The sequence below is a fragment of the Chiloscyllium plagiosum genome, chromosome 33 (genome assembly GCF_004010195.1).
Source record: "Chiloscyllium plagiosum isolate BGI_BamShark_2017 chromosome 33, ASM401019v2, whole genome shotgun sequence".
NCBI lineage: Eukaryota > Metazoa > Chordata > Chondrichthyes > Orectolobiformes > Hemiscylliidae > Chiloscyllium > Chiloscyllium plagiosum.
The window spans coordinates 17,874,498-17,887,205 of NC_057742.1; the positions used below are offsets into that span (position 1 = coordinate 17,874,498).

The 12,708-nt window shown below is 41.4% G+C and overlaps 1 protein-coding gene across 2 annotated transcripts in view; it reads left to right on the forward strand.

The window, feature by feature from the left end:
- The window catches only part of LOC122539899 (protein HEG-like), a 90,482-nt gene that overhangs the window by 46,382 nt on the left and 31,392 nt on the right, over positions 1-12,708 (forward strand). For both annotated transcript variants that reach the window (XM_043675055.1, XM_043675056.1), the window contains exons 2-3: positions 9,445-10,194; positions 11,716-11,829. In XM_043675055.1, the coding sequence (XP_043530990.1) occupies positions 9,445-10,194; positions 11,716-11,829 (864 nt within the window). The remainder of the gene's footprint in view (positions 1-9,444; positions 10,195-11,715; positions 11,830-12,708) is intronic.

Here is a 12,708-nt window from a genome sequence, read left to right on the forward strand (position 1 = left end):
TTGTGGAGCGTTTCAGAGAACACCTCTGGGACACCCGGACCAACCAACCCAACCACCCTGTGGCTCAACATTTCAATTCCCCCTCCCACTCCACCAAGGATATGCAGGTCTTTGGACTCCTCCATCGCCAGACCACAACAACACGACGGTTGGAGGAAGAGCGCCTCATCTTCCGCCTAGGAACCCTCCAACCACAGGGGATGAACTCAGATTTCTCCAGTTTCCTCATTTCCCCTCCCCCCACCTTGTCTCAGTCAAATCCCTTGAACTCAGCACCGCCTTCCTAACCTGCAATCTTCTTCCTGACCTCTCCGCCCCTATCCCCACTCCAGCCTACCACCCTCACCTTGACCTCCTTCCACCTATCGCATTTCCAACGCCCCTCCCCCAAGTCCCTCCTCCCTACCTTTTATCTTAGCCTGCTGGACACACTTTCCTCATTCCTGAAGAAGGGCTCATGCCCGAAACGTCGATTCTCCTGCTCCTTGGATGCTGCCTGACCTGCTGCGCTTTTCCAGCAACACATTTTCAGCTCTGATCTCCAGCATCTGCAGTCCTCACATTCTCTTTTGAAATAGTGCCATGTCAACATTGATGCCCTTTTGAATGGGATCTCATTTTAACATGTCTTCTGGAAATCAGCATCTTGCAGTATAGCATGAACCTACAAACATCTGGTTCCGAAGTGAGGGTGATCCCCACTGAGCCACAATTGATAATGCAACACACTGCTGGAATCCATGACAAAATCTGGCATTCGAGAAACATAAGCCAGAAGAGGGTAGAAATGTCTGTTCACCTGGCCTTGCTCATTTGGATGGACAATTGTTGATTTTGATGTAAAATATTCTGTGCCTTAACTTTTATGAGCTCTTTAAACTCATCTCCATATATTTGAATGTGTTTGCTCGTTCCTTTTGATTAGTGATAACTCCTAACTATTCTATTACTAAGAGCCACTAAAACATCATCCTTTACAAATTTGTCTGTAAACAACCGGTCAATCCTGGCTGGAACAATGTTGGGCTCCCAAATTGGTGTGATAATTCCTGTCACTATTGTCTACTACCTTTTAAAGCTGAATGGTTTTCTTTACGTAGTGTTACCATTGTTTGCAGTTGTTTGGAGTTCTAAGTTTCACTTACTCAGCACTTGTGAAACTGCTTGTTTGCACAGCATCAATTGAAACCACTACATCAAATGTATCTTTATAGCATGGTCGCTTTTCCTTGTTTTGTCATATTTCTTTTTGTAAAGCCTGGCTATTGACTGTTTTGACTTGATGCTTGTGAACGAAATGATTATTGTTTTGTAAAAATATTGCCACCAAAATACTCTTTCTCATCAATGCATCCTGCAACCCCAAAAAAAACCTTCTGGTGTTAGTCTTTACATAGACATTTCAAGGACGATAATCCTTGATAATACTGCCTTTTAAGTTCAAAAGTGTACTACTGTGAGAAAAATGAACTGTTCTAATGGTGGTTGCTGTACCTTTTTAAATATTTCATCATAATGCATTTGGAATTTAAGCAAGTTGGCTCAGATCAGAAATTTTGTTTCCAAGCCTGTCCAATTTGCACATTTTATCAGTTGCAAGTTTGAGAGTGTTATAATTCAAGTTCAGAAGTATGCTATATGATTTGGTTTAGTTCATTGCAAACTGGCCTATCCTGATTTTGAAACTGAGATATTTGAATGTTCAAAATATGGATGCCCTGCGAGGCATGTCTTTCTGAATATTGTATTCACTGCAACCAATGTGGCCTACTCTGCATTGGAGAAGCCAAACACAGACTGGGTGACCGTTTTGCAGAATGCCTCCTGTCTGTGCAAAAGCAGGACCCTAACCTTCCCATAGCTGGTCATTTTAACACAGCTTCCTGCTTGTGTGCCCATATTGACTGTCCTCGGCATGTTGCAATTCTCCAGCAAATCACAGCGCAAACTGGAGGAACAACATCTCTTCTTCTAACCAGGCACTTTACAGCCTTCTGGACTTAATATTGAGTTCAACACCTTCAAATTGTGAACCATTTCCTTCCTTTCCTTTAGCTTGTTATCATGGGTTAGAGGGTTTGAGCTAAAGTTAAGTGTTCAAGTACTGCAAAATTGACCAGTGAAATCATTCAAATCATTTCTTCACGTTGTATATCAGTTTACTTCATTCAATATACAGCAAGACACATGGAGAAGAATGAACAGCACCTTGACCGGGCACAATAAGAATTAATCAATTAAATTGTCATAGACTGAGCTCAATAGACTGAGGTTGTTTTTTTCCTGGAGAATCGGAAGCTGAGGGTGATCTTAATAGAAATTTATAAAATGATGAGGGACAAGGTCTTTTCCATGGGGTGGAGAATCCAGAACTAGAGGGTATAGGTTTAGGGTGAGAGGGGAAAGATTTAAAAGAAATCTAAGGGGCACCTTTTTCATGCAGAGGATGCACGTGTGGAATGAGCTGCCAGAGGAAGTCTTGGAGACTGGTCCAATTACAACATTTAAAAGGCATTTGGATGGGTACATAAATGGGGAGGGCTTAGAGGGATATGGGCAAAGTGCTGGCAAGTGGGACTAGATTAATTTAGAATATCTGGTCAGCATGGACAGGTTGGACCGAAGGGTCTGTTTCTGTGCTGTACATCTCTATGACTCTGTGTCTTTCCCTCCCCATCCCACTCACTGTCCTTTCAAGTCTGGCGGGAGAAACACCGTTGTTCTTCCATTCTCACATTCCAATCACTTAATGTAGACAACTAACATAGCATTCTACACCAACTAAATAGCCCTCCCGCCCAAACTGTAGCATAAATGCTGTCCCTCCACACTCCATTTCAGCTCTGAGGAAGAGTCCTTTAGACTCAAAACGTTAGCTTGCTATCTCCATGGATACTGCCTGACCCACTGTGATCTGCAGCATTTGTTGTTTTCATTAGATAACCTTCATATCCACAATGAACAAGCTGTTAATCTAAGTGCACTGTTAAACATGCACCCAGATCTTGAAGCAAGGACACATTCCTGAAACAATGGCAATGCTTAATACTTCTGGAAATTGTGTAGCTATCACCCTTGCCATTGTATTTGTCTGAGTTTCTTGCACACCAGCTTAGCAGGCTTTTATAAGAATACTGTAATGTGAAAGCGTGAATGGTGAAATACAGAATTAGCTTATTTTCATTAAGATTCTTCTCAGAGGCACAAATTTGACTGTTTTTGAGAACTTAATTTATGTTTGTTTGAGTTTTGTTAGCTTTTTTTCTGTTTAAGAAGTTCAACTTTAAATACAGTTCACAAGTAGAGGTAAATGTAAATGCATCATATACAGTGGCTATTCCCTCGTGATCAAAGTTATAAAGTTTGTTGCATAAAGGAAGTAGTGTAAGTACAACCAGGAGAGAACAAAGCAATCTAATCTCTTTGAGCCACCATTCTTAAATGTTCAAGTACTGCAAAATTGACCAGTGAAGTCATTCAAATCATTTCTTCACGTTTTATATCAGTTTACTTCATTCAATTTGCAGCAAGACACATGGAGAAGAATTAACAACACCTTGACCGGGCAAAATAAGAATTAATCAATTAAATTGTCATTTAAGTGTAAGCAACACTTGCAAGAGAGTATCCTTTGCATAAACCATTTCCTTTTGATGGGTGGCACAGTGGTTAGCACTGCTGCCTCACAGCACCAGAGACCCGGGTTCAATTCCTGCCTCAGGCAACTGTCTGTGTGGAGTTTGCACATTCTCCCCGTGTCTGCGCGGGTTTCCTCTGGGTGCTCCGGTTTCCTCCCACAGTCCAAAGATGTGCAGGTTAGGTGAATTGGCCATGCTAAATGGCCCACCGTGTTAGGTGAAGGGGTAAATGTAGGGGATTGGGTCTGGGTGGGTTGCTCTACGGAGGGTCGGTGTGGACTTGTTGGGCCGAAGGGCCTGTTTCCACACTGTAAGTAATCTAATCTAAAACTCAAGTTAGAAATGTTTTTTTACCTCCATCTTCAGTAAAACAGGTGTCCAGATATGACAGGAACAAGCATACTACAATGCAAATGAAACTACATTCTCCAGAGTCCAGGCTTGGAGGGCCAAAGGGACTGTTCCTGTGCTGTAATGTTCTTTCTTTGTTAGCCCCCTGTAACAAACTGAGTCACCTGATCAGGTCATAGAGTCATAGAGATGTACAGCATGGAAACAGACCCTTCGGTCCAACATGTCCATGCCAACCAGATATCCCAACCCAATCTAGTCCCACCCGCCAGCACCCGGCCCATATCCCTCCAAACCCTTCCTATTCATATACCCATCCAGATGCCTCTTAAATGTTGCAATTGTACCAGCCTCTGGTAGCTCATTCCATGCACGTACCACCCTCTGCATGAAAAAGTTGCCCCTTAGGTTCCTTTTATATCTTTCCCCTCTCACCCTAAACCTATGCCTTCTTATTCTAGACTCCCTCACCCCAGGGAAAAGACTTTGTCTATTTACCCTATCCATGCCTCTCATGATTTTATAAACCTCTATAAGGTCACCCCTCAGCCTCCGACGCTCCAGGGAAAACAGCCCCAGCCTGTTCAGCCTCTCCCTATAGCTCAAATCCTCCAACGCTGGCAACATCCTCGCAAATCTTTTTTTAACCCTTTCAAGTTTCACATCTTTCCAATAGGAAGGAGACCAGAATTGCACGCAATATTCCAACAGTGGCCTAACCAATGTCCTGATCAGCCGCAATGTGACCTCCCAATTCCTGTACTCAATACTCTGACCAATAAAAGAAAGCATAACAAAAGCCGCCTTCACTCTCCTATCTACCTGCGACTCCACTTTCAAGGAGCTATGAACCTGCACTCCAAGGTCTCTTTGTTCAGCAACACTCCCTAGGACCTTACCATTAAGTGTATAAGTAATGATTAGACAGAGAACATATAGCTTTGGAATCTCTGCTTGGGGCTGGAGTAAACCACAAAGCTGCAAGTAGTCTGGTTCATCCCAAGAAGGTCACTAACGAGGAAACCAAAATGTGTGACATTGCTGCATGTTGTTGGCAGAGCCTGAAGGCAATGACTACAATCTTGCCTGAGCTCAGTTGTAAGAATCCTCGGATGCTGCCTGAATTGCTGTGCTCTTCCAGCACCACTGATCCAGAATGTAAGAAATTCAGGTTTGTTGTGATGATTTGGAAATGCCAGTGTTGGACTGGGGTGTACAAAGATAGACCAGGTTATAGTCCAACAGGTTTAATTTGACGCACTAGCTTTCATAGCACTGCTCCTTCATCAGGTAGTTTGTTGTGATCAGTTTCCCAAAACAAACTGCTGGACCAGCTGGTGGAGGGATGTCTTAGGTGTCATCAATGTGCATGTAACTACACTCCCCTTGTCTGTGGAGGTTGATGTCAAGCATAATGCTGATTAAGAAGCCAAGAATAAATCCTTCTAGGATTATGAGAGTAATGAGATTTGAGTAAAACCTAATGCAAATGTTGCAGAAAAAAGTAAATTACTGGGTATAGAATTCTTGTGAAAAGAAAATGAATGATTTCAAATTTTTAAAGATTTGAAAGTTTGTTGCATACTTCCTTTATGCAACAAACTTTATGACTTTGATCATGAGGGAATAGCTACTGTATATGATGCATTTACATTTATCTACTTGCGAACTGTATTTATTGTTGAACTTCTTCTTAAACTGAGAAAAGCTAACAAAACTCAAACAAGCATAAATTAAGTTCTCAAAATCAGTCAAAACCAGTTATGATTTGGATGACTTTATTAAAATGAGGGCAATATCTCTTAGGTTCGATGTCATCGAGTCAATGAGATGTACAGCATGGAAACAGACCCTTCGGTCCAACCCGTCCATGCCGACCAGATATCCCAACCCAATCTAGTCCCACCTGCCAGCACCCGGCCCATATCCCTCCAAACCCTTCCTATTCATATACCCATCCAGATGCCTCTTAAATGTTGCAGTTGTACCAGCCTCCACCACTTCCTCTGGCAGCTCAATCCATACACGTACCACCCTCTGCATGGAAAAGTTGCCCCTTAGGTCCCTTTTATATCTTTCCCCTCTCACCCTAAACCTCTGCCCTCTAGTTCTGGATTTCCCAACCCCAGGGAAAAGACTTTGTTTATTTATCCTATACATGCCCCTCATAATTTTGTAAATGTCTATAAGGTCACCGCTCAGCCTCCGATGCTCCAGGGAAAACAGCCTCAGCTTGTTCAGCTTCTCCCTATAGCTCAAATCCTCCAACACTGGCAACATCCTTGTAAATCTATTCTGAACCCTTTCAAGTTTCACAACATCTTTCTGATAGGATGGAGACCAGAATTGCATGCAATATTCCAACAGTGGCCTAACCAATGTCCTGTACAGCTGCAACATGACCTCCCAACTCCTGTACTCAAAACTCTGACCAATGAAAGAAAACATACCAAGTGCCTTCTTCACTATCCTATCTACCTGCGACTCCACTTTCAAGGAGCTATGAACCTGCACTGCAAGGTCTCTTTGTTCAGCAACACTCTCTAGGATTTTACCATTAAGTGTATAAGCTCTGCTAAAATTTGCTTTCCCAAAATGCAGCACCTCACGTTTATCCAAATTAAACTCCATCTGCCACTTCTTGGCCAATTGCCACTCTGATAAGATCCTGTTGTAATCTGATGTTAACTTCTTCACTGTCCACTACACCTCCAATTTTGGTGTCATCTGCCAACTTACTATCTGTACCCCTTCTGCTCGCATCCAAATAATTTATGTAAATGACAAAAAGTAGAGGACCCAGCACCGATCCTTGTGGAACTCCACTGGTGACAGGCCTCCAGTCTGAAAACCAACCCTCCACCACCACCCTCTGTCTTCTACCTTTGAGCCAGTTCTGTATTCAAACGGCTAGTTCTCCCTTTTATGTGTAATTTTTTTAACCAAATATTGATATTGGAATATGTTGTTTCAATATATTTTCTTGTTCATAGAAGTGGTAAAGTACAATTTACATTTAAGATGCAGCAAGGCTATGGTGAACAGATATTCTTGTTGCTTCTATTTCTTTTCAAGTCAAATTTTGTACTTGGTTAAAGTTAAATATGGTAGTGCTTTGGGTCAGTAGCAAAGCAATAATACTCAGTGCTAACTTCGAAGAAAGATGCCACCAACAATCTAATTATTATAGCAGCAGAGACTTCCTGATGTTAATTTGAATCTTGTGTCAAGTCAAGGGGATTTCTGAGGAATCTGGCATCAGTGGGATCATCAAACAGGGTTAAATAACCAATTACCATGAATTCTCAGTGACTAGGAATTAAAGATTGTCTGACACACATTCAGTTCTGTAGATAGCAATCTAAAATTTTGAGATTGATATTTCAGCTTATTTTAAACTGTTTACTCTTTATCATGAGGAAAAGGTTGACACTGAACAAAAATAAACCCAGTATTTCAGGGCCAGAGATGATGTTCATCATAGGTTTTTACTCAGTACATAATAACTATTTTGATATATTTCCTGTTTCTTTGCAACCCATCTCTAAAGCATATGGGACTTGCAGTCACGTCCCCGACTCAGAGATAGGAACACTACCACTGCACTAAAAGAACTCCCCAATTAAATCTTTTGAACAAGATTCACCCAGTGGATGTGGTCTACCTAGACTTCCAAAAGGCCTTTGATAAGGTGCCATACGAGAGGCTGCTGAGCAAGGTGAGGGCCCATGGTGTTCGAGGTGAGCTACAGGTATGGATTGAGGTTTGGCTGTCTGACAGAAGGCAGAGAGTTGGGATAAAAGGTTCTTTTTCGGAATGGCAGCTGGTGACAAGCGGTGTCCTGCAGGGTTCAGTGTTGGGGCCGCAGCTGTTCACATTATATATTAATGATCTGGATGAAGGGACTGGGGGCATTCTAGCGCAGTTTGCCGATGATACAAAGTTAGGTGGACAGGCAGGTAGTACTGAGGAAGTGGGGAGGCTGCAGAAGGATCTAGACAGTTTGGAAGAGTGGTCCAGGAAATGGCTGATGGAATTCAATGTGAGCAAATGCGAGGTCTTGCAATTTGGAAAAAAGAACAGAAGCATGGATTACTTTCTAAACAGTGAGAAAATTCATAAAGCCAAAGTACACACTGGATCGTGTCCAGCGGAGATTCACACGGATGATCCCTGAAATGGGTGGTCTAACATATGAGGAACGGCTGAGGATCCTGGGATTGTATTCATTGGAGTTTAGAAGATTAAGGGGAGATCTAATAGAAACTTACAAGATAATACATGGCTTGGAGAGGGTGGACGCTAGGAAATTGTTTCCGTTAGACGAGGAGACTAGGACCCGTGGACACAGTCTTAGAATTAGAGGGGGTAAATTCAGAACAGAAATGCGGAGACATTTCTTCAGCCAGAGAGTGGTGGGCCTGTAGAATTCATTGCGACAGAGTGCAGTGGAAGCTGGGACGCTAAATGTCTTCAAGGCAGAAATTGATAAATTCTTGATGACACAAGGAATTAAGGGCTACGGGGAGAATGCGGGTAAGTGGAGTTGAAATGCCCATCAGCCATGATTGAATGACGGAGTGGACTCGATGGGCGGAATGGCCTTACTTCCACTCCTATGCCTTATGGTCTTATATGATACTTTCAGGGGCTTTTAACAGTGGTATTAGAGCATTAAAAGGGATGATCATTTTGAAAGTGTATCTGTGTTGGAAAAAAAATCACTGACAGTAATATTTGAATTTCCATGATTAAGTGCACACATGCACACTCAAGATACAATATTGTTGTGTGCTGACAGTTTTGCTGGGCAAAATCTAGGCAAAAGGCTCAACACAAAGTAACAACCAAATGAATATCTTTGTGCAGCATAAATTATAGAACCCCTACAGTATGGAATTAGACCAGTCAACCCATCAAGTCCACATCGACCCTCCAAAGAGCATCCTGCCCAGACCCAACCCACCGCTGTAACGCTGCATTTTCCCATGGCCAGGCCATCTCACCTGCACATCCTGAGAGGAAACCTAAACAGACACAAGGAGAATGTGTAAACTCCACACAGACGGTTGCCTGAGGGTGGATTTGAACCCAGGTCCCTAACATTATGAGACAGCAGTGCTAACCATTGAGCCCCATGCCATAGCGGCCCCTACCCTCTACTCCATGGCAACCATGTTACAAATCCATCAGGCATCAATGATCTTAAAGGCAAATATACATCTCTCGAAGTAAAACATTTTCCACTACTTCCATTAACAGTGACTATATTTCAAAAAACTTTTCACTTCATCCAAAGCATTTTGAGATGAATGGTGGTCATGAAAAAGACTATATCAATACAAGTCTTTCTTTTCCCTGTTACTTCTCCAACGTTGTTTTTCCTCACAAGGGAGATGTCCAGCTTCAAAATGGTAAAATATTTAATTCTAATTTGAGATATGATTTCTTTCAGGAGGGACAAATGCCACAGAATTGACTCCTGTGACGTCCAGGTCATCATCCAGCACCATTACAGTAGTGGAATCGCAGACAATTAAACACATACCCACTTCAAAACCAAGTACAGTTGACAAGAGCACTACCTCAACACCCAGTTCTGCCTCTGAGGTAACTGCAGTGTCTACCACTGTTCCAATATCTGACACAAGTCTTTCAGCAAGCTCCCCACTTATTTCAATGACCAGTGTAACATCATCTTCAACCAGAGAAAATACAACAACAACCGAAGCACAAACCTCTTTTTCAAATGCAACGTTTGCTCCCACGTATTCCCCAGTTAACATGACAGTTGCAACAGCAGGGGCTTCAACTCTTCAAACGGTAGCCACAGCTGAGATTCCAACAAACACCACAGAAAATACCACCCAAAGTTCAATCCCAGAACACACAACCACCGCCGCCACACCTCATAATGCATCAACCAGCCTACCAGCTACAAGTGGAGAAATTAATGTTACTATGGCAACAGTCTTTTCCACCACTGAAAGATCTACGTGGGTTCCAATGAACATTACGTCAACCAACACATCTGCAAACAGTGAAGCCAGCACAAATGTTACAATGCCAGCAACTGCTACAGTGTCAATGAATGCTACAGTGCCAATGAATACTACAAGTGAGGCAATGACTCAGAGTACAGAATTTTCCAATTCTACTTGGTCGACAACCCAGCCTCCAAAGACCATGACTCCACAGCCTACAGGTAAGCCTACATTTTTGCATTGGCTGATGTTTCTCAGTCTAGTAAACTGCTTTGTTTCCTTTTGCTCAAAAGCTGGCTAATCAGTTTGGGGTTAGTATTTAACTAAACATCATCGGTGTTAGCAATAGTTGGCTATTGGGATTACACATTTTACCACAACGGTGAGAACAGTAGTGTCAAGGATCCAAGTACCTGTCAAATAAATCAAGGCAAGATGGACTAACTTTTTTTATGGCATAGTTGGTTGCTGATATAACTTCCTTCTGCCAAAACTTAGTGCTCTCAAAATTAACATATATGACTTAACCTTGAAACTTGTCAGCCATAATGACCTTCTTTTCTTCTTCGTGTGTAGTAAATATCTTAAGTTGTAGTGACAATGTCACTGACAACAGCAGTGAACAATCATCATCAGCATTTTTGCAAAATGAAACCCAAATGTTAAACCTTTTTGGATTAAAACCATTCAAAACATTCTCATCCAAGTTCAAGTTTAGGAAAAGTAAACTTGATAGGAAGGGACAAATGATGGGCATTAATTTCAGAGGGAAAGTGTTCTTTTTTAAAAAGCGTTGTGTGCTTAAATCCATGGATTGCCCTTTTAAATATGAAAAAGTCTGAGATCTATGCCAATGCTGAATATATTGGCATCTTGTTCTTATAAACCCATCATGGAGTCTGATGGAAAGTGGAATTTTCCATTAGTGCTTGTGTTGTTACTGTTGTGAAAGAGTGTCTGTTGAATAAATAAGCATCTGATTTATTTACAGATTTGAACACCAATTTTCCATCTTGTACAGTAAAATGATTTAACTTTCTGCTCCAAGGCTGTTTCTGTCAATACTTTGTAAAAATCACACAACATCAGGTTATAGTCCAACAGGTTTATTTGAAGGTACTAGCTTTCAGAGCGCTGCTCCTTCATCAGGAAACAAGTGGGGCAGGATAATAAGAAACAGAATTTATAGCAAAAGATCAGAGTGTCTTGCAACTGATACGCTATATTGAACACGCCTAGATTGCTAGACAGCAATGAAGGAGCAGTGCTCCAAAAGCTAGTGCTTCCAAATAAACCTGTTGGACTATAACCTGGTGTTGTGTGATTTTTAACTTTGTACATCTCCAAATCATGTATTGGAGACAATATAGGTTGTTCTTTAACCAAGTTCACAGCAGAGCTTTGATTTAAATGATTGTTGAAGCATGAGAGGGAGATTCCTTGCAACACCATTGTACACTCAAATTGTGTAACTATAGTTGGCAATGCGGTGGGGGTGGGGGGTTTGCTTGAAACTTGGGTAAATCTAAATCCCATTTTTAAACTCCACTGACGATTATGACCAATACTATAATTACATTTGTTAAATCCTGTAAGAAATAAATTGTCAGCTGTTTTACTTCTAATCCAATGCTTTGATTCATTGTGTTCAGTAAATTTCAAATCATAGTGGATGTTACTTTACCAAATAAGTCTGTAATGAAACAAATAACAATTTCAGCATGTACTATTTTGATTTCCAGATCATTGCAAAAATGCAATCTGTCCTCCAAGCAGTACTTGTGTGAATCTGTTTCAGACGTATAAGTGTCAATGTTCCCCTGGGTTCTTTGAAAAGGAAAATAGCTGTGTAACAGGTAAAAAGAAAATTGTCAACCCTATTGTTTTCTGATAATATTTACATCAAACTCATGACTTACATATGCTACTTTTATATTAACATAAGACTTGATCCAGTGATGCTAACGCCTGATATGCTGGTCTGTCTCAATGAGGGGAAACTTGCAAAGAATCCTTAAAATTAATGATCCCAGCATTTTAGTATAAGAGCAGCTTAAGATTTCACTTTTTGGGAGTAGATTAATTACATTTTTTATATTGTAGAGTAGCTGTTTGAGTCATTATGCAGTAACTGCCACAATCATTGTTGTCCTCTTTATTAAGATGGAGGTAATTTTTAAGATGCACAAGCATGCTCCCTGCTTTGAAAAAGGGTCAGTTAGACTCGAAACGTCAGCTCTTTTCTCTCCTTACAGATGCTGCCAGACCTGCTGAGACTTTCCAGCATTTTCTCTTTTTTGGTTTCAGATTCCAGCATCCGCAGTAATTTGCTTTTATCCATGCTCCCTGCTTACTGTAGGATAGCGACTGCTCCAAGTTCATCAGTAATAGTTTGCATGGTGGATATGGAGTCACCAATTTTAATGAAGAATGAATTACACTTCCCCCTCATTTTTTGTCCACTGACTGTCCTCAATATATAGATCAACAAGAGCAAAAGTGTTACACTGATGTAATTCCTTCAAGCCAATCTGTCTTTGCTAGTCTTTCCATGGGTTTGTGCGTGTACATGTCTTTCCTTCCTGCACTAGTAGAGACTGATTAAAGTTGAGGATAGGTAAACAAAGTTACTGGTATGGAACCCCCACCAGCTTTCTCCACCTCTAGATGAGGAGAAGAGTGCCTAGTATCAAGAGAAAGTGGATTAAATAAGAAAAATGCATCTCCAAAGACTC